The following is a 21913-nucleotide window of genomic DNA, read 5'->3' on the forward strand; positions in this document are numbered from 1 at the left end:
GAAAAGGCTGACAAGCCAAAGACAGAGAGCCGAAGGGGAGCTGCTGCACCTGCTGGAGACAGATGAATACTGAAGGGGTTAGTGTACAGGTTCTCCCCTTAAAGGGACATCCTCACAATTCTGGTCTGTCTCCACCTGCTGGATAGGGGACATAACCCACTGTCCGGACTGATCCTGGTACGTTCAGGGAACAGGGGTATAAATATATAGTGACATCAGCTTTGCTTTGTCTCCATATACTGGTAGAGATGCATAACCCACTGGCTGTAGATTAACCTGTCTGAATGCTGTGAAATATCTTAATTTTGCTCACTGATCTTCTATATTCCCCAGTTCTATTACTAACCCTGTTTAACTTGGGGATGAGTCTGCGTTTCACCAGTCCAAGGTGCTTACTGGTGGGTTGTTTTTTTTTTCCTGTCCTTACATACATATCAGGGATCTTAGCTTTGGATGAATTTGGCTGAAACTTTTGAGGTGCCAACACTCCTGCCAAATCAATCCAGAAATAGGGCTATCAATGTACTGTGACTTGGTAGAAGTTAGCTGGTTGGAAAAATCTAGAGGTTATAACTCAATCCCCAGTCTGTTCCACAATTTAGTGCTCTAACCAGTTTATCACACTTATGTACAGAGTTCCAACAAACATAAAAAGCAAGCAAAACTCAAGTTACATGTTTCATTGTTTTATTTAAAAAAAAAAGGAACAGCTAATTTATTGACCATAAACAATCAAGGAACTGGCTTTAAAACAGCAAAGAATACAATGGGACATCACTGATCGCTTTAAAGAAAAAAACTTAAACCAAACTTTAAAGTGTTCAACATAACAGAGCTAGAGGATTGATGCAACAGGAGAGGTTGAGTCTCAACAAAACCATCCATGCCCTGCAAGTGTAACTCACTTGTGTCCCTTCAGTGTTAAAAGGTCACAGGGTAAAACTGATCCATTTGAGTGATGCCTGTACATACAGCAGCTCTCTACCTGCTCACATCTGCTCAGTTTACTACATTACACTCTTTTATTAGTATTCAGTTACTGCAAACAAAGTGGAATACAAATATCAGAATGTGTTGGCTGTAGTTTGTCATCCAAACTGTCAATATCACTGAAGGACAGAACACCACCCGAGTTTTGTACTCCATTTCCTCTCTGAAATAAATAAGTGTAAAGGAGCAAATCTCAACCAGTATACTGAGCATAACCAAAATGGAAGTTACAGAGCAGCCATGCACACAGGCAAAACCAAAGTTTTACTTTTATGCAGCGACCCATTATGTATTTGAAGAACAATTTTGTTTGTTCTTTTGAGAGGAAAGCAAGTTTTGCTCTCTCCTATTTAAAATATCAAGACAGTACTATAAACTCCTACGTTCTAAGCCGGTACAGTATCTCAGAGAGCAGCTGTCACCCACTGCTCATCCAGACAAGACAAGACATTGAATTGGTCAAAGGAAAATTAAAACTATCTTGTGTCTCTACCCTTCTATTGTTGTCCCCTATCTAAGTACAAGCAACAGCAGCTAAGCCTAGAGACCTTAGCTGTACCCTCCCTCTTCCCCAAGGAAGTGTGCCTCTTGTAGAGTCCCCTCCTTCTCCTCCTCTGCTCCCCAATCAGTGGCAGTCTTATGTTGAGGGCAATAGTTTAAAAAACAAAAATCCAAAGTTGTTTAAAGCTGGGTCACCTGATGAAATAAATCTCACATTTGGAGGACATGTTTAGGGTATATAACCCTTGGAGAATTAATAGTGGGATATTGGCCGAAACGTATAGCAGCAGCTCATAAACAGAGCACAGAATTACGTTGCTTATTTCAAAGTACTTATGAATTTCACATTCACAGATACTTTAACATTTGGAATCTACCACAAATGCATTTCAGTGCTGCATGAGCTGGTAGGAGGGTTATATTCACCAATTTACTGATATGACTAACTGTAAAATCTGCATCTGGGGGGTAACATGGTCCCCATCCCAAGTTGGGCTGTCCTTGGATAAACTCACTGGCAAGGGCTGAGACTGTCTGGGGAAGAGAGAGGCCTCAGGGGGTTTCCCCCTATACGTTGGCATGGATGATCCGCAGGGGCTCGGCATTTTTGCCAGAATCATGCAGGAAGGGCGAGAGATAAGGGTACAGCTTCTCTGTGAAGCAGCCAGTGAAGGTATAGATGGGGGACATGTCATCAGCATTGTAGAAAGACACCTGTCCACCCTCATAATCTAAATAGACCCCAATCTTAGTGGGCTTAGTACGCAGTAGTAGCGTCTTGGAGGGTGACTCCAGGGCTTTGAAAGCATTACCATTCCGCAACCAGATGGCCCAGTAGCCGTTTTTGGGGTTGAGCTTAATCTTGCCCTTGCGGTTGCTGGACTGGCTGGCCAATCCCACATCCCATGCCGTCTTGTTGCCTACATCTACTTCCCAATAGTGGCGGCCTGAAGTGAATCCCTGTGCACCCAGAACCAAAATGCACTGGCTGAAACGACCGGGGTTGTCAGGAACTTGCTGTTTCACATCACAATACTTGACACTGGTCAATCCATCAGACAGCTGCAGGTTTGGATGTGCTGTATCAGGGTCAAGAGTCAGAGGGGAGAGTGCTGGAAAACAAGAAAATGGGATATGAAAATAATTCTTTACTCATCATGCACACCCTAGATCATTTGATTTTAAGTTGCTCTAAGCAATATTACTGAATAATCTCCTCTTTATTACAGGGTGCAGCCATGGTCAGGGACAGTGTCACTAAATGCTGCAAAACACTGGTGCCCAACTGCAAAATTGTACCAATGCCTATAATATAAAAAGCCACCTTGTCTGCTGCTGCCACTGCAGCTTTTATCCTGCAATACCCAAGATGGGGGAAGGACCATATTAAAATTATATATGGTAATACACTTGTGGACTCATAGGATACTGATAACCTTGTGGCCACTGATGGTGCTGCACAATAGTATTACCATAACTTTATCCTCAATTATGTTTGGTAGCAATACTGGAGGAGTTTGTAAATTTTGCTCTGCTTCTACTGACAGGGTGAAGAAATTCATTTCTCAAAATATCAACACGAAACTTTTTTTTTTTTTTTTTTTTTATTACATTTCAGCTTCATTCCAAAGTTAATAGAGGGAGACAACCCAGCGGTCTGGACTGATCCTGGTACGTACAAATTCACTTTTCCTTATCCAGCTACATCAGTCATTACATATGGGATTTCCCTTCACAGCTGGAGCAGAGGACACACCTCTTAATGACCTCACTCTGGGTACAGAGAGGGTATGACCCTAGTCCAGGTCCAATACTATTTAGTAGTCTCTTTCCCTGGCAACTGCAGACATGAGAACATTAAAACTCCCAGAGTGAGGGTACAGCTCCAGCCTAGTTGAGTCCTTTGTAAGGCTCTCAATCTCTCTGCCCCATCTGCTCAGCAAAGGTCCTGCACTGTTATCGGCTCAGTTCACACTTGTTTAGGGAAGAGTAATTGAGAGCAGACACAGCAGAATCAGAACAGTGCAGGACTATTAGGGAAAGGGAATCTCCCTTTCCCTTCAGGAACATGCTTGGGGCTAGTCTGTGGATAAAAATCTGGGTAAAGCCCCCCAGGCCCCAGATAGCTATAAGTTTCCCTGGCAGGGAACTCTTGCCCCAGAGTGTATTAGATTAATGCACAAAGCTCATTTAGCTGATCAGGGACCTAAGCAATAAGCATTCTAGTGTGTCTGGTTCCCTAAGTTTAACATTCAGCCCTAGGGGCAGCAGTCAAGGGACTGAGGGAAAATCCAAAAGTGCTGCCAAGGGGACTCAAGCCCCCAGGCCTCCAAGGAAACTTCATAATCTGAAAGAAAACCTCAGACCATCCTGGAGGAAGAAGGGAGCTGGCATTAAATGACTATAGTTCCACCAGAATATGCTTATCCTGGAAAGAGGAGCCAGCAGCCCTCATTTCCAGGGTGGTGGCTGGTGCAGCAGCATTTGGAGCACGGCGTGGATCTGGAAATACCCCGGTGGATGGTGGTTATGACTGATGCCAGCCTCTCTGGCTGGGGCGCAGTATGTCAGGATCGGGCAGTGCAGGGCCAGTGGTCTCCAGAGGCTGTGTCCTGGGCGATCAATTGCCTCGCTTGGCCCTGGAGAGGTTCCTCCCCCTTCTGTGCAATCAGGCGGTCAGAGTTCTGTCAGACAATGCGACAATAGTGGCCTATATTAACCAGCAGGGAGGAACGTGAAGTTGCCCTTGAAGCAGATCTGTTGATGTCCTGGGCAGAGTGCCATCTGGTGATAATCGGCAGCATCGCACATTGTGGGGACGACCAACATACAAGCAGACTTCCTCAGTCACCAGCTAGACCCAAGGGAATGGGAGCTGTCTTACACCATGCGCCTGATATCTTGCCGGTGGGGCAAGCCTCATGTGGATCTCATGGCGACTCATGCAAATGCCAAGGCAATGTGCTTCTTCAGTCGCAGGACAGATCGCGGTGCGGAAGGAGTCGATGCTCTGGTCTGGTGGTTCCTTGGCCACAATGTTCTACTTTATGTATTCCCCCCATGGCCACTGGAGGGAAAGGTGATCAGGTGGATCGAGCTTCACCTGGGCCAAGTCATTCTCATGGCTCCAGAGTGGCCACTCTGACCCTGGTTCGCGGACCTTGTGAACCTATGCGTGAAGGGGTCCCTGAGGTTGAATCATCTCCCAAATCTTCAAGGTGGTCCTGTATTTTTCGATCAGGTAGCTTGCTTTTGTCTTGCGGCCTGGCTTTTGAAAGGCGCAGGTTGCAGAAAAAGGGATATCAGGAAGAGGTGATTTCTACTTTACTCAGAGCTCGGATGGCTTCTACCTTCCTGGCATGTGTTAGTGTTTGGCAGGTCTTTGAGTCCTGGTGTCAGTCTCGGGGGATGGATCCTCTGAAAGCCTCAGTTTCTCTGGTCCTTTCCTTCCTGCAAGACGGGCTTCAGAAAGGATTGTTGTTCAATTCCCTGAAAGCTTAGATTTCCGTCCTGGGATGTCTGCGGGGCCAGATCCAGGGCTTTTCTCTGGCAGCTCACCCCGCCGTTGCGTGGTTTCTCCGCAGAGTGAACATCTGCGACCGCCGACTCGACAGCTATGTCCCTCCAAGAACTTGAACTTTGTTCTCTGGGGTTTGTGCAAAGCACCCTTAGAGCCTATGAGGAGGGCTACTTTTAAGGATCTCACACTGAAGATGATGTTTCTGGTGGCAATCTATTCAGGCAGGAGAGCCTTGCCCTAACAATCTTCCCTCTCTTCTTGCCCCTTTTTAAAGGTATGCACTTCAGTAAGTACCCTACCCCTGATGGTGACATTCTTGGTGGCTTCTTAGTACCCTGAAGGGAAGGATGCCCTTCAGCTGGGATTTTTTTTTCTGCAGGATTAAAAGACAGCGCTATAGAATTCTTCCGATAGCAGGTTCCAATGGAACAATAAAGCTGCTTGCAAAGGTATCATATGCGCAAAAGCCCACAGGACCAACTCCAAGGTTGATGCCATGGAACCAAGAACCTGCAAGTAATCCCAGACTCTGGGCACGGAGGCTCGCAGCAGGGACTGCACCTTACCACGCAATTTGATGGCTCTGTCCCGAGAGGAAGACCTTGCCCAGTTGAGTGTCGAAATGGGCTCCCACAAACTCCAGGACCTGGGAGGGGATAAGATGACACTTTGTGAGGTTGACCACCCAACCCAGGGACCGCAGGCAGCCTAAGACCATCTCCACAGCTTGAGAGCATAGGTTTGCCGACTTCGCTCGAATGAGCCAATCATCCAGATAGGGGTGCACCTGCACGTCCTCAGGGAAGCCGCCACCACTACCATCACCTTGGTGAAAGTGCGTGGAGCTGTGGCAAGGCCGAACAGCAGGGCACGAAACCGGAAACGTTGTCAGAGGATCATAAATCTGAGGATCTTCTGGTGATCGCACCGAATGCAGATGTGTAGGATAGGCTTCTGTCAGGTCTAGGGACGCAATGACCAACCGGAGCGTCTCCATGCGGAAGTGAGGCACCTTAAGAACATAAGAAATTGCCATGCTGGGTCAGACCAAGGGTCCATCAAGCCCAGCATCCTGTTTCCAACAGAAGCCAAACCAGGCCACAAGAACCTGGCAATTACCCAAACACCAGGGAACCCATGCTACTGATGCAAATAGCCGTGGCTATTCTTTAAGTAAACTTGATTAACAGCAGTTAATGGATTTCTCCAAGAACTTATCCAAACCTTTTTTGAACCCAGCTACACTAACTGCACTAACCACATTCTCTGGCAACGAATTCCAGAGCTTTATTGTGCATTGAGTGAAAAGGAAGTCTCAGATTAGTCTTAAATGTGCTACTTGCTGACTTCATAGAATGCCCCCTAGTCCTATTTGAAAGTGTAAATAACCGATTCACATCTACTCGTTCAAGACCTCTCATGATCTTAAAGACTTCTATTCCCCCCTCAGCATCTCTTCTCCAAGCTGAACAGCCCTAACCTCTTCAGCCTTTCCTCATAGGGGAGCTGTTCCATCCCCTTTATCATTTTGGTTGCCCTTCTCTGTATCTTCTCCATTGCAACCCTTGAGGGCTACATTGACCTTCTTCAAATCCAGGATGGGTCGAAAAAAGTTCCTTCTTTCTTGGGGACGAAGTAAATGGAATATCGTCCCTTCCCCTGCTCTGCTTGCGGAACTGGTATGAAAGCCCCCAGATCTTGAATGCAACACAAGGTCTGTTAAATGCACACCTCTTTTGCCGGTGACCCTGCAGGGGGGACAACAGAAAAAGGCTTCAGAGCGGGCGAGCAAATTCTAATGCGAAGCCATGTTCTATCACACTGAGAACCCACCAGTCTGATGTGATGTGGACCCACTCCTGGAGAAAGACAGCCATCCCCCTATCACAGGATCCATGGAGTGGGCCAGCCTAGATTCATTGAGCAGGTTTGACCCCCGCAGTGCCCTGTCCAGCGACATACTCTGTAGGCTGGGGACCAAGACTGGAACCTCTCCAAGGCTTGTCTATGACAACAGTTCTGAGCCCAGCTCTGACAAAAATGCCTCTGCCCCCAAAACAGAGAGTGGGAGGGGGAAGAAAGATTTCTGCCTTCTCGGCCTGTCCTCCGGCAGCTTGTAGACCTTATTCTCGCCCAGAATCTTAATCAACTGCTCCAGGTCTTCTCCAAAACAGTAGCATGCCCTTAAAGGGAAGAGCCCCGGCTTTAGAAGATACATCTGCAGACCAATTCCACAGCCACAGAAGCCTGTGGGCTAACACAGCCGAAACCATACTGCACGATGAGGTGCAAAGCAGGTCATAAAGAGCATCAGCGCCATTCGCCACAGCGGCCTCCAACCGTTCCGCTTGCTCTGCCTCCGAAGGCACCAGGTCTTGTGCACTCTGCAGCTACTGCACCCAGCGCAGGCTTGCCCGGAGCATGCAACTGCTGTAAACCGCCGCACGAATGTCCAGGGCAGACACTTCAAAAATTCTCTTAAGGTAATCTTCCAAATTGCAATCCTGCAAATTCTTCAAAGCCACTGCCCCCGCTACAGGGATGGTCATCCGCTTGTTAACCGCGGAGACCGACATGTCCACTTTAGGAATCCTCAGCAGCTCCAACACATCCTCAGGCAACGGATAACTTATCCATAGCCCTGCTGACCTTGAGACCTGTCTCTGGAGAATTCCTCTCCCGTAGCATCATCTGCTACAGCATAGCACGGAAGAGGAAAGTTCTAGCCGGATCGCGCAAGCCCGCCAGGATAGGATCCACTGTGTCTGGACTTGGTTCACAGGGAGAGTCCGTGCTGCCGAGCTCCGCAAGGACATAGGGCATGAAAAGCGCCAGCTCATCCATCTGGAATAAATGGCCCACCTTAGGGTCGTCTCCCTCCACCGGAGGAATCTGGTCAGGCTCTGCGCCAATGCCCGGGATATCCGGGGGTGGAGTGGGGTCCACAGCCCCTCCCCCGGTCCGAATCCTTGGAAGAGGTCTCCTAGGTAGACCCTGGTATCAAAGGGGCCTGGACCTAAATCCGATTTGCCGCTGGCATCTCCTCCCTTCTGGGCACCTTGCCCAGCAGACCTGAAGGCTAGCGGGTCCCCTTTTCCCCAAACTGCTGGCCAGGAAAGCCTGGTGCATCAGCAGTACAAACTGAGGGGGAAAACGTAGACCCAGGGACCTTCTACTGGTTGGAATTTTTCCAAGGGCTGCAAGCCTTCGTTCAGGCGCAATCAGCCCCGGCTACGTCCCAGGCTCAACCCCTGCCGGAAGCACAAGATCCTCCCAGCCCGGATGCCCTGAGACATGCCTCGCCTAACCAAAAACTTCCCTAGCAGGAACCCAGACACCTCATATGATGAGAGCACAATACCCATTGGTCCTAAGTCCATCTGGCTACACGCTAGGAAATGGTTTTGCAAGTCTCCATTTGTGGAGTCAATGGGGCCAGAGCCACTCAGTATTGGATTCAATAGGTTTCAATTAATCAGCCAGGATGGAAACAGCCTTAGCATTAACATTCTGGGCAAGGAAATCCTCCAGGGTTTTGAGTTCAGAGGCTCCAACAAGAGAACAATCATGGCACCTTCTCAATACAGTGGTTTAAAAAAAAAAAAAAGCGGGGGCTTCAGTTATCTACATGTGCCCCACTTCTGGATGGAGGCTGCAGTTGGGGATATTCTTGATTAGGATGGGAGAGTACCCAGCATCCTTTGTTCTAGCAGCAGCTCACTCCTATATTCTCAGAGTGTATCACCAGAGTCCAGTAAAGCTCTGTGTATTGGGCGAGTACATCCAGTTCTAAGGGTAGCTATAGAAAGCAAAATTGCTTACCTGAAATAAGTGTTATCCCAGGACAGCAGGATGTAGACCTCACATATGGGTGACGTCACTGGACGGAGCCCTATCACGGAAAACTTTGTCAAAGTTTCTAGAAGCTTTTGACTGGTACCCTGAGCATGTCCAGCATGCCATGATCCCTCGAGCCACAGGGGTCTCCCTTCAGTCTTTTCTCTGCACTGCAGTTAGCCTCGCAGTTAAGGAGCCCTGTATGCGTCACACAACTTTTCCTCACAGAAAAACTAATAATTTCTCTTAGAAAAATCCCCCTCATTGGGGTCTCCCAGTCTCGGAATCAATTTTTCCATCGATTGGTGACAATTTATATTTGCAGTCGATACCGTCCCTTTATTTTTTCAGTGACCGTAGGCTGTCGACAGCTGTCCAGCCTTTCACGATCGCAACCGGCTTTAAAAAAAAAAATATATATGCACGAATTGCCCCCATACCATGTCCATCACCAATCCACATATCGAATGTGTTCTATGCCTCGGCCCTGGACACAAAGTTTCATCATGTCCACAGTGCGCAGAGATGACTTCTAAATGTAGACAGGCCCGTCTAGATAAAATGGAACACCTTTTTGATATCCGACACTCCCACAATTTTACAGATTGTCAAAGATTACTAATCCACCCTATATAGTGTAGGGCATTGGGTTGAGGAGACTTGCCGCCAGTTCTGTGACAGGCTTGAACTGCCCCAACTCACATGTGAACAGCAGCAGCAGTTGAATCAACTGATTTCGGAGGCGGAGACTAGGCAGGTAATTTGGTAGTCTAAGCGCTATAAAGCCCCAGGCCCCGATGGGTTTACTGCAGAATACTATAAGACTTTGAATGATGCTCTTATTGGCCCGCTCACAAAAGCCTTTAATGCCCTGACTGATACGGGATCAAACCCTGGACACTATGAAGCTCATATTACACTCATCCCTAAACCTGGGAAGGAGCCGCACACCCTGGCATCCTACTGGCCTATATCCTTATTAAATGTAGATCAAAAATTATTAGCTAAGATTTTAGCTGACAGGTTAGCCCCAATTTTGCCCTCCTTAATTCGACGGGATCAAGTAGGGTTTGTGCAAAAACGCTATGCACACATGAACATTCGCAGGATAATGGCAGCCATGGCTCTCTGCACGCAGTCAGGTACCTTTCCTGGCCATAAGTTGAGACTCAGAAAAAGCATTTGATAGGGTGGAGTGGCAGTATTTGTTTTATATCTTAGAGACTATGAATATTATGGGCCACTTCCAAGAGGTACTCCGACTCCTCTATCGAGACCCTACCTCGCTAATTGTGGCTAACCAATCTCACTCAGAGAACTTCCCCATCTGTCGGGGGGACTAAACAGGGGTGCCCATTATCTCCCTTATTGTTTATTTCGCAGCTTGAGCCTCTCTCCTTCAGGCTTTGCAAGAGGCTCGGTTGATCAAGGGTGTCCGTTTCCAAGCCACTACCTTCAAATACGCTGCCTTTGCTGATAACCTTTTGGTTTTTCTTACCCACCCCAAGTATTCTTTGCCTCATTTGCTGTCTCTTTTGGGAATTTGGATCCTTTTCCGGTTTTAAATTGAACCCAGAAAAAAATCAGAAGCCCTGGCCTTTCCTGATGCGCTACGAGATAGATGGGTCAATTTCCCCTGCTTTGGGCACCCACGCAAATACGGTACTTAGGTGTCAACCTGTCCATTGAGCTCACTAAGATCTATGATTGAAATGTGTCTCCTCTAATGAACTTTACCCTGGAACGCGTACGGAGATGGCACTCTCTTCCATTATCTTTGGGTGGTCACATACATCTTTTTAAGATGATTATCTTACCAAATTGGCTTTATGCCTTCCAGAAGTCCAAGGATTTTAAAAAAATTGGAGCAGGGGATGCTCCAATTTTTTTTTTGGGGGGGGGGGGGGGGGGGGAGGGGAATCTAGATTAGCACTTCGGCGGTTACAGAAGTGGGGATTGGGGGGAGGGTCTTAGTGTTCCAGACCTTCGTTTATACAACCTGGCCAGTAATTTAAGGGTGGTGGGGGAAGGATTTTACATTAATCTATCGGCTGAACGTACCCTCCTTGGCTCCCTAGACTTGTGTTTTGCCTTGCAGACCACAGTGGACAAGATGACACTTCCAGGACCTTTAGCCGTTCTGGTCTTTCCGATTTGCTATGCCTAGCTACAACTTATGAAACTGTTGCAGTTATCCAGGGTGTATGCCTATTTCCTACCTCTGAAAGGTAATCCCGACTTTTCTCCAGGTTCTTCATCCGTCTTTTTTAAAATTACCCAGTTGGGGCACACCTTGGATGACACTGGGCACTTACTAACACCACAAGATGTCTGAACTTTATGACTTACGAAATTTATCCGTGTTTTCTTATCTGCAACTTTCACATTATGTTAAATCGTTACCAAAGGCTAGTATCATGCCCACTGGGTTCCATACGGTGGCAGAATGTTTTCTATTGGAACAGGCGAAAGTGCCTACGCTTTCGCACTACTATAAATGTTTGAGTACAGCTGCCTTTCAAAATCCCTGCTCGGTCTTAGCTGACCGTTGGAACAAGGATGGAGTTTTCCGGGTGACCGACGTACACTTAGGTGCCTGTTTCAGGCATACAGCGAGGGTCTCGCCTAACTCCTATTATCGAGAAATGCAATATAAATTCCTCTGGAGGGCGTATGTCTCAACACAGGTGGCATTTCATACTACTTTGGGTACCGGTGGCAACATGTGGGAAATAATCAGGAAGTGGGCGCTCTATCCCTTTTTTGGGAATGCACCCTAATTAAGCAATTTTGGAGACGCATTGTCTGCTATTTGTCCCGTCTGCTGGGTGTCTCTTTACAGGCGTCTCCTTTGTTGCTTATTTTTGAATGTGTTCCTCCTCTGCGAATACGTGAAGCAGGGGCCCATTTGTTTATGAAAGCCTGCTTTGTGGGGAAAAAACTGATACTCATCCATTGGACGGACTCTGTGGCACCTTTCTTTTGGACCTGGCGGAACCATCTGCACCATTTAATGTAAATGGAGAATGTCGGCCCGAGCCTCTCCATGCCATCGACGCAAGTTTTTGCAGACCTGGGATCCCTACATGCAAGCTTTGCCCCATAAAGCACGAAGCCTGATTTTAAATGACTGAAGGACTTTATTTTTTTTCCTCAATCGACCAATAGCTTGGTCTTGACGACTCTAGTGTTCCCATCACAGTGTATTCTAATTGGTTGGGGGATAGGGGAAGGGTAGGGATGTGGGTTTCTATTCAATTGTTTGTGGTTATGTACTTTGTTATTGCCTCAAATGTTGACCTCATAAGGAAACCTGAGTTCAACATGCTGTAATTTTAGCTATGTTCATCTGGAAAATGCAATAAAAATCGTTAAACATAAGGATGGATTCCAATAGTCTGTTCTGAGTGTCCTTCAATGCAGCTCCTCCCTCAACGAGAATAGTTGTTCGCTTTGAGACGGCACAGCCCAGACTGTCAACTTTCGGGAAACGCCGGTCATAGGATCTAGAGGGAATAGGGCTTCTAAAGCCCAACCCCCTTTGAAGCTGGCCTCCGGGGCATTCCATTCCAAGTCAATCAGTTCCTGGATGGCTTCCATCATTGGAAAGAAGCACAAGGCCTTACGAAGAGACACCAATACGGGGTTCCTTCTTTGGTTCCGCCATAGGGTCTGTGCCTGGAATACCCAACACAGTCTGGGAAACAAGGGCAGGTAATTCGTCCTTGGGGAAGAAGCGAAGCATGGTTTGGTATGGTTCCACCCCTGGAGGGATTTCTCCTTCCTTCAGGGAGTCATTCATCTGAGATGTCTGGGACCCTGTTAGGGAAGTTCTTGGTTAGGCGAGGCATGTCTCAAGGCATTCAAGCTGGATCGGGAGGATCTTGAGCTTCCGGTAAGCAGATTGTGCCTGAATGAAGGCTTACAGCCCTTGGAAAAATTCCAGCCAGAAGGTCCCTGGGTCCATGTAGGGGGTCCCAGAGGTGCCCTCCTGAGGGGAAGCAGTCTCGGAGATACACAGGCCCGGGGAGCAATCATCAGTAGTTCCGGAACCATTTCCCAATAGTAGGGGTCCAGGTTTTGGATCCCCCTGGGCTTCTTCGCAAATGTTGACACAAACAGGACTCCAATTGAGGCTGCGCAGCTCTTATGTGGCAGGCTGTTCAAAAGGAGTGTCCTCCAGCCTTCTTGGGCGCCGGTGCCATTGTTTATGAGTTTGTGCACATGTAGTTGCACCAAAAACGTGGCGGTGCGTGCCACTGTGCGCACAGCTATGCACACACCTGTATTAGACGCGCACAAGTTATGCGCATTGGCCGCCCGGCCTGCCCCGCGCATACCGCCGGTCGAGAAGAGAATGTGGCGCCCCCCCAAGGGGTCCTTGCACTGGATCGGTGCCTAGCCCTAAACAGGGCTGCTCAACCCAATCGGTGCTCCCTTTAGACCTCGCCGGAAGAAAGTTCAGTACGGCAATCCGAGCTCTGGAGACCGGAGACATCAATTCAAAAATTTATCTTACCTGGTGTTGGCGCTTACCGATCGCATGTCGGGCGGTCTCCACCTGCGGGGGGAGAGGTTATTACCTTCATCGCAGCACTCTGTTCCACACCCGCTGCCTTTCAGCTACCCTGGGGCTAAGTCCATGCCGGGAATCTGCTACCGGACCAAGGCTAACCTCTGAGGGATATCGGAAATCACCTCAGGAATTCGACTGGGGGAGGGACCCTTAGGTTTCACTGTAGGATAGCGGGGTTAAAACTTTAAGGTAAATTTTCTTCTTCTTAGCTGTAATACACTATTCTAGTATGTGGAATAGTGTCTGCATCTGCTAGGAGATAGAGATACTGAAGAGCTGAGCTTACTACAGGGGTATATCTAGAGTGACATCAGCTTTGAAATCTGACTCAATCTCCCATCTGCTAGCAGAAGAGCACAATACCCATTGGTCCTGGGTCCATCTAGCTACATGCTAGGAAAACAGCCTTTAAAGCTACCACAGGCAGATGGATCAAGGAGGCAAATCCATTAGCCTTCCTAACATCAAAAATTAGCAGCCACTGGTAGCAATGCAGGCTCACTCTACAAAAGCATAAGCCTCATCCTGGATAGAGGCTGCCTGGTCACCTTTGTTCTCTTTTGGGGGATCACGATATTTGATTATACAGACCAAGGCAGATGCTGCCTTTGAGGCAAGAACTGGTAAGACAGTCATATCTTCTGATCATGCCCGTAAAGAGATGCTTTGCATATATAATGGCTCATCTAGCAGGATAAGGAAGAGTAAATTATTACCCTCTATTTCCTGGGGGTCCTGCTCAACCAGTCCAGATCCCACCCAGAAAAACAAAGGCAAAGAAGAGCTGGGGCTATGAGCAGCATGCGAGTTACACCTGGCGGCATCCTCCTACCTGTCCTTAACATGTCACCTTATCACTCAGAGCAGCCCCCTCGAACCTGGTAGTGTGTATTTCAAGAAAGTGGCATATGGGGGGGGGGGGGGGGGGGGTTTCTCATGTTCATAGTAGACTGCTAGTATTGGACCAGGAATCCCCCCCTTCCCTTTATAGCTCAGAGTGAGTACAGTAAAAAGAGGTATGTCCTCTTGTCTCCATCAGCCATTAAGAGGGAACTCATGTAATGACTAGTCTAGCAGGACTCCAGGAGAGTAAATTAACAGGTAATTTATCCATCACTGCATCATGAACAAAAAGACCATTTAAAAATAAAGATATTTTCCATTGAATTTTAAACAAGCATTAGCTAGTTTTACTATACCACTTGATACTTTTACCAGAATTGCCCTATAAAGCAAGTGTTCCTATTGCCTGTCAATAAAGTCTTGACTGATCCGGTACGTACAGGGAATAAAAATTCTTACAATACATTTCCAGTCTCCCCAGGACTGCATACTGCTATGCTTTTCATGCTCCCCTCCCCCTCATTTTGAATACCTGGAATAATGAGAGACTTCATTTCCTTCCACATCATGTACTGGAGGGGTCCTTTAAAGCGACCCTGGCTCAGCTCCTTGCATAACACAGCATTTTCACTGGGGATCCGCTGCTTCTTCTGTTCCTCAAGGCACCTGACAAAACAGCTTCCTTATTTATTGTACTTTTAACTTCTGCTGCACAGTGCACCTCTCCTTCCTCCTTTCCCATATGGTTCCTATAAAAGGGACTTGTACATGGCCTTTCATCATTCCCCTCCAACTCTGAAATACCCTATAAGTAGCCCCTCACTCCCCAACTTTTGGAAAACAAAAAAAAAAAAAAAAAAAAAATATATATATATATATATATATATATACACACACACACACATATATGCAGATACTCACTTCTCAATGAAGGTTTTGATATCCTGTTACAAGAGAGAAAACATAAGGCCATCAGTTTCAGTACACATATATTCAGAATTTGTCCAGAACATATCTGGGGGAGAAATAGTTTTGGTCCCTGCCTCATCCCTATCCACACATGAAAAGTAAAGTAAAGGATCATGCTGCTCTCCTTACTCCAACATTAAGAGTTTAACTGCCATTTAAAAAACGGGAGAAGTTCTACATTATGAAAAAAAGGTAGAACATGACCTGCATTGTCTCAAGAGTTAAAAGTTATGATATATATTTGTTAACAAAGCTTCCCTATGGCAGAGATGCATGTTCAATAGAGACTACTTCTTTACAATCTTAAGACCAATCAGGTCATTTGAAACACTTAACACTGCATAAAAGATACCCACCATCAGGAAAGGGATAGCATCTTCTTCATTCAGTCTGGCCTGAGATGTACTAATCATCTCTTGAATATTCTCACAGCTGTCATTCATCTTCACTACATTGGCCTCCATCTCCTTGAGCAGGCTGCCACCTTGCCGCTTCAACTCTTGCGTCAGTTGCTCCTCCCGTTCTCTCAAAAACTGATGCAGTCGCTCAAACTCAGAGGCGACATGCTGCCGGAAAGCCACTACATTACCCTGCAAGGAAGCAAAGAGAGCTCCAGAGACCCAAAACCAAGTTACATTAAGAGACCAACACCGAGCCTTCCCCAACACTCCAAACTTGATCAATCATTAACTGAAGCAGGAATACAACAGTGTTTGTTCTTCCATACATGCTAGCATCACCATATATCTACAAATTATTATGTACTTTGATAAGTAGTTAAGGTATCTTTGTAGGGCTGAATTTTTCTTGAATGCATTACCTATGGTGCTGGCAAAACCATAACTGCAAGACATTGAAAGACACTGAATTCTAAATAAGTAGACAGAACTGAAGAGGAGAAAATGAAGAAAATCAAAGAGTCTTAACATTCATTTTCTGATAAGGAGATATGCAATTAAGGGCACCCATCAGCACCAGTAAAGGCAACCAACAGTGACCATTTCCTAGTCCACTTTTTGGCATATTTTGCTAAATTTATGCCTGTAGCTATGAAGCCCACAGCTGTTGTGTTTGCTGTATCATTTAAAATTACAGAGAAAATTAAGCTCTTGATTTGATTTTTAGATTCTTAAAAGCTGGGAAGCAGCCATGTTGGGAAGAGTATAAGTAATTTGCATAGTAAGTATCTAACACCAGAGCATATTGCAAGTCATCTATAAAACTCAGCTCACAGTTTGCTACTCACTTTGTGTTGGGTGAGCTTCTGGCTCTGCTCATGTTTCAGCTTCTCCACCTCCTTTAGGTATGCTTCTAGAGGTGTGACGGCTGAAATCAATTCATTCTAAGGAGAATGGGAAGAAAAAAAAAAAAAAAAGGACATAGCTTATTAAGCAAGGCTAAGAGTTCTGGAGCACCCCATAGGTTTCAGTCACATATAAACAAACATCAAAAGCATAAATGGGGCAACAAAACAAAAAAGTAGTTTAATGTCCTTTTGGGTCCAGTGCTCCCTCAAATTGGGAGAGCTGGGAGTGAAGGGCAAATGGACAGGGGGAAAAGAAAACTGTACAATGGGAAGAATAGAACATACCCTGTAGAATCCGAAGGCATCTTGTATGGGCAGAAAGGTGTGAGCGGAATGTTTGAGCGAATCCCGGCAGATGACACAAGCCAGGATACCATCATCCTTGCAGAAGAGCTTCAGCTTCTCATCGTGTTCCTCACAGCGATCCCGTGCCCGGCTGGTCCTGGAACCGGGCACACCAGCCTTCTTCACAAGGTTGGCCAAAACACGGTTTACGGTGTACTTACGCTCAGGCACCACCTCCTGGCACTCAGGACAGGAACAGACCTCCAAGTTCTCCCAAACCTTGTCAATGCAGTGGCTGCAGAAATTGTGGCCACATTCTAAGATGATGGGGTTGTTGAAGAGCTGAAGGCACACAGGGCAGGTCAGCTCCTCTGTGAAATCTTCCATGGGTGCACCATAAGAGGAATCCAAAGCCTCCGACTCCTCTGTTTTTATTTTCTAAAACGGAACATTTATATGAAATATGGATGTGTCTCCATGAAAAAAAAAAGCAAAGTATGAACAAAGATATATAGTTACCTTGAGTTCCAGCTCATCATCATCTTGCTTCCGTTTCTGAGCTCCTCGTGGTAGCTTCTTCTCTACCAGGTCATTCACATCCTGATCATTGTTATTCTGGGTTTCACTCTTTGCCTCTTTAGTTGGCATCAGGCGGGACTTCTCAACCCACTCATTCTGGCGGCGGTTAACTAAAGGGACCAAACATTTTAAAATACTTGCATGCTTCACATAACTGGAGAAGTGTGGGATCTTCCTTAGGATAGTAAACGGCGCTAAACAGATCAAATATGAAACAGTTTTAATCTTTGATCTTGAACAAGGGTTAGCAACGATTTTGGTATAGTAATATAAGAACTGCATCTCACAAGCACATGTTAGAATGTTGACCCTCTAACACCTCACCAAGTCTTTGGAAGCTGGGACACACCAAGATCCTGCAGCCTCTGGGAAAGGTAGGCAAGGGAATAACAAAATCCTAGAAGTAGTGTACTAGAGGTTGCCTTCTGGTCTGAAAACAGTCAAGTGAAATTCATACTCACGTCCAACATAGTGCACATAAAACTCTTCTCGATTTTCCTGTTTATTCATGCGGGACTTAATCACTTCTGCAGTGTCTAGATACAGAAATAAAAAGCAGACTGGATTACCAAAAGTTAATAAATAAAAATTCACACTACAGCTGATAAAGTGGCTCAATTTTTCAAAACACCATACTCATAAAATATTGTCTTCAACATCCAATACCTATTACAAATATCGACAAATGCATGCTTGAATCTTTTTTCAAAGCACAGTAGACAGCTGAGACTTCTGTACTACCACAGGACTCCTATATTGCGTGTAGTTTCCAAGGGAACTGAACGGGAACATTTTAAATCATTTTCACCAGAAGACAATGATTATAATTAAGCAAGACATATACAAATATATTACACTGTTCATAGGGCTCGAAATATACATCACATTTGACTTTCACCATAAATATACTACATCAAACATCAGAAATGGTTCAACCAAGAAATACGAATATAATACGCATAAATAACCGGAAACGTGGTGATCGGGCCGTTAAACGACCGGAAGTGTGAAAATAGCACGTTTAAATGAAGTATACCTAGAATAAAACCAATCCGCTACCTATTTCCCCCTCCTTTCCCTTCTTACGTAAGGTGTTGTCTGCTCTCCGGCATAGGTAAGTCTCTCCGATCTCCACGGGATCCTTCGCGTCCCGGTTATGGGTCTCAGCTCCTTCGCCTTCTCCGTCGGCAACAGCCACCGGGGGATCGGCTGGGACCTCCTCCCCACCTCCTCCGCCCCCACTCTGCTGTTCCCCCGGCTGCTCACCGAGATCCGCTTTGTTCTTCGGTTCTGTGGTGACTGCAGTAGCACTGACGGTTCCAACGGTCGCCATGGCGCGTGCGTTCCACCCTACCAGCGCAAGAGGCCAGAGAGAAAGAAAGAGATGGCGCGCGAGCTTCAGGGGAGCAGTGGGCGCATGCGTTCCGAGCACAGCATATTGCGCACGCGTCGCAATGGGAGGGAACAAATCCCAGGCCCTTGTGCGCGAAAGTAACGGCTTATGGGAGGTAATGGAGCTTATGGGCGCCAAACCGCATAAAAAGACCGCGCGTGCCCATCAAGAAACAAAAAGAACGCCTCGTGCTATTGTTAGGGGGATAGATGAGGAGGTGGGGGTGCAGTTGACTTGTCTCCGAGGCATGTTTGTGGTCGTTATCAGAGTCCCATTTAACCTGTCTGAGGGAACAGAAAAGCATGAATGAGTTTGATCACGTGCCTACCGCTGACGCCTTCTGCGGCCATTTTATGAAACAAGCGTTTTTTTGAATCTCAGAAGTGGCAGGGATGAAATTAAAATAAACTTAAAAATCGTGAGCCTTTCGGGTGGCTAAAGGCTGAACTGATCCCTATCATGCAGAAGATGCGATTCTCAGCCCGAGCTTTAGAGCTGCGGATCGGCCGGGGAAGATTAATCAACGCAAGCATGCTAGGTTTAAAAAAAAAAAAAAAGCCGCCAGTCGGCCATGTCGCTTGGCTCTGGGGGCGGAGTTTTACATTAGGGGAAAACCACCTGTGAGCTGGTACTTAAGTAAATGTTGAATAGTAAATTCATTACATGTTTAAAAAAATGTGAAATAACGTGTAAATAGGTACGAATTAGACGGGACAATTTTAAATAAAGGCTTGGGTAAGAGCTGTTCCCGAGCAGCCTAGCTGTCTTAATGGATTTTATTCATTTAAACAATATATATGCTGCTCCATCCACAGCGCTGGGTGGATAATAAAACAACCATCATAAATTGAAAGAACAAGTACGCCAAAGTAAAAACAATACAGTACATAAATTAAAACACGAACAATTGCAGGCCATAAAGGGAAAACATGTTACTAGAACATATCTAGTCCAATTTACATACGATATGGCATACAGCGTCAGACCAAGGGTCCATCAAGCCCAGTATCCTGTTTCCAACAGTGGCCAATCAAAGTTACAAGTACCTGGCAAGTACCCACAGTTACACTAATTGCTGTAACCTCTGGGAATGAATTCCAGAGATTAACTGTGCTGAGTGAAAAAGAATTTTCTTCGATTTGTTTTAAATGAGCTACTTGCTAACTTCATAAAGTGCCTCCTGGTCCTTCTATTATCTGACAATAAATAACGGATATACATTAACTTGTTTAACTTCTTTCATGGTTTTGTAGACTTCTATCATATTCCCCCTCAGTCATCTCTTCTCTAAACTGAACAGCCCTAACTTCTTTAGCCTTTATTCCATGTCCCGTATCACCGTTCTCTGCACTTTCTCCAGTGCAGCTATATCCTTTTTTTGAGATGCAGTGACCAGAACTGCACACAGTATTGAAGGTGCAGTCTTGGACCATTCAAATTCAAAGCCTTAAAGGCTAGTAATAAACATCTAAATTGCATACGCCACAAAATGGAAAGCGAATGTAACTCCTCAAGGGCCAGAGTAATGTGCTCTGATCAATCCAACGGGCCGATACAGTAAGGAGCGGTAGGAAGAGCTGCATTAGTGCCGGGCGCACCCGCGTTTGCCGCACACACAGTCCGGCTCACCTACCGCTCGATACTGTATTTAAATAGCTTGCAAATGCAAGCCGCGTCCAAGAAGTGTCCGTGAAGCATTAGGCCCGCGCAATCCATTTTACTGTATAGAGCGCTATACAGCGCCTATACAGTATCCTGGTGCGCTGGTACCTGTCATTTCAATGACATTTGAAATGACAGGTATCAGGAAGTGGATGGTCCTCCCTCCCGAAGCAAGGCACAGGGCGAAAGTTAAAACAAAAGGGAATAAAGTGTGATAAAAGTAAACTTACTGGCGGGAGCCGGCGGGCACGCATTCTTCAAGGCGGGAGTCGGCGGGCTCGCATTCGTCAAGGCGGGAGTCGGCGGGCACGCATTCGTCGAGGCGGGAGCCGGCGGGCGCGCATTTACCGAGGCGCTCAAGGCAGTGCATTAGTGAACGCCGACGTCACATGCCGTGACGCCAAACGTCGTGACGTCACGTCTTGAGCCCCCAATTGCACAGGCGTGCATTCACCGCCAGTGGGGGCTGTTGGAGGCCGCTTTCGCCGCCGGCTCCCTCCGCCTCGGTGAATGCGCGCCCGCCGGCTCCCGCCTCAAAGAATGCACGCCCGCCGGCTCCTGCCAGTAAGTTTACTTTTATCACACTTTATTCCCTTTGTTTTAACCCGGCTTCACGCAAGGAACAGAAGTTGCAATTGTTCCTGCCGTTAAGAAATGCGTTTGCAAGAAGAAAGGAAACTTTTTTTTTGCAAGACTGGGGCAGAGCTGGGTTGCAGCTCCAGAGAGCCCGGGGGGATTGGCCCGTCAATTTGAGAGGACTGGGGCTGCCCCAGAGACCGGCACCCATGGACGCGGCCAGGGCAGGTGAGTGGGTGCTGGGGGAAAGTTTGCCACCTACCCTTACCCCTGCCTCTAACGCAGGGGTAAGGGTAGGCGGTAAGTTAGCAGGTTTAACGCGCGGGAAAAGTGCAGGTTTAAAAAGCGATAATCGGGGCGTGCGTTACTGTATGGGAGGGAATAGCTAATCCGATCGTTTACATCTCATATACATGCCGCGGGCGGAAAGGGTTACCCATTGAGTTAAAGAGGCGGTAAGGATGGGTTAAAGGGGATAGTGAATATCAAGTTGGGCTAACGCGGGTTAGAAGCAGGGTAACCGTGGCCGCACTTTACTGTATTGGCCTGCAAGTGTGCTACAATTCTTGTACAGCCAGATGGCCATATTGAACAGTAAAAAGATGCTGGGCAGTAAACAATGGGGAAAAAATGTGTCCTTCTCTATTTCTTGGAAGGTTGCTTATCGGGGGTTTTCCTGGCTTAGAGTTTGCTTTTTGACTCAGTTTTTCTGATGTATTGTAGTTACAGGTGTCTGCATAGGCAGTCTTCATGCTGGCCACTTTGCTTTTTGCAGGAGGTGCATGCCTGAAGTTTCCAATTTATTTTTAAATAAATAGATGAACACATTTTTCTTGTTAATGTTTTTAACACCGGTGTTGAATCTTCGAGACTGGC

The 21913-nt window shown here is 46.6% G+C and overlaps 1 protein-coding gene across 1 annotated transcript; it reads right to left on the bottom strand.

Moving 5' to 3' along the window:
* Window positions 1–670: 670 nt before the first annotated feature.
* Window positions 671–18883, bottom strand: LOC115094129 (zinc-binding protein A33-like). The gene is made up of 9 exons (XM_029606860.1): window positions 18673–18883; window positions 17868–17942; window positions 17347–17516; window positions 16828–17265; window positions 16483–16578; window positions 15593–15826; window positions 15189–15211; window positions 14800–14933; window positions 671–2603 (listed from the first exon to the last, which is right to left on the bottom strand). Exons 1-9 carry the CDS (start codon window positions 18737–18739, stop codon window positions 2059–2061), a joined length of 1782 nt encoding a protein of 593 aa, XP_029462720.1. The 5' UTR covers window positions 18740–18883; the 3' UTR covers window positions 671–2058.
* Between the last annotated feature and the right edge of the window lie 3030 nt (window positions 18884–21913).

This window comes from Rhinatrema bivittatum, chromosome 6, assembly GCF_901001135.1.
Source record: "Rhinatrema bivittatum chromosome 6, aRhiBiv1.1, whole genome shotgun sequence".
Classification (NCBI taxonomy): Eukaryota; Metazoa; Chordata; class Amphibia; order Gymnophiona; family Rhinatrematidae; genus Rhinatrema; species Rhinatrema bivittatum.

Coding starts and splice junctions, on each gene's coding strand:
- LOC115094129 (XM_029606860.1), bottom strand. CDS start 18,739: ATGGCGACCGTTGGAACCGTCAGTGCTACTGCAGTCACCACAGAACCG. Junction 17,266..17,346: donor ATGATGAGCTGGAACTCAAG/GTAACTATATAT, acceptor GTTCCGTTTTAG/AAAATAAAAACAGAGGAGTC. Junction 14,934..15,188: donor ATCAAAACCTTCATTGAGAA/GTGAGTATCTGC, acceptor CTGTTTTGTCAG/GTGCCTTGAGGAACAGAAGA.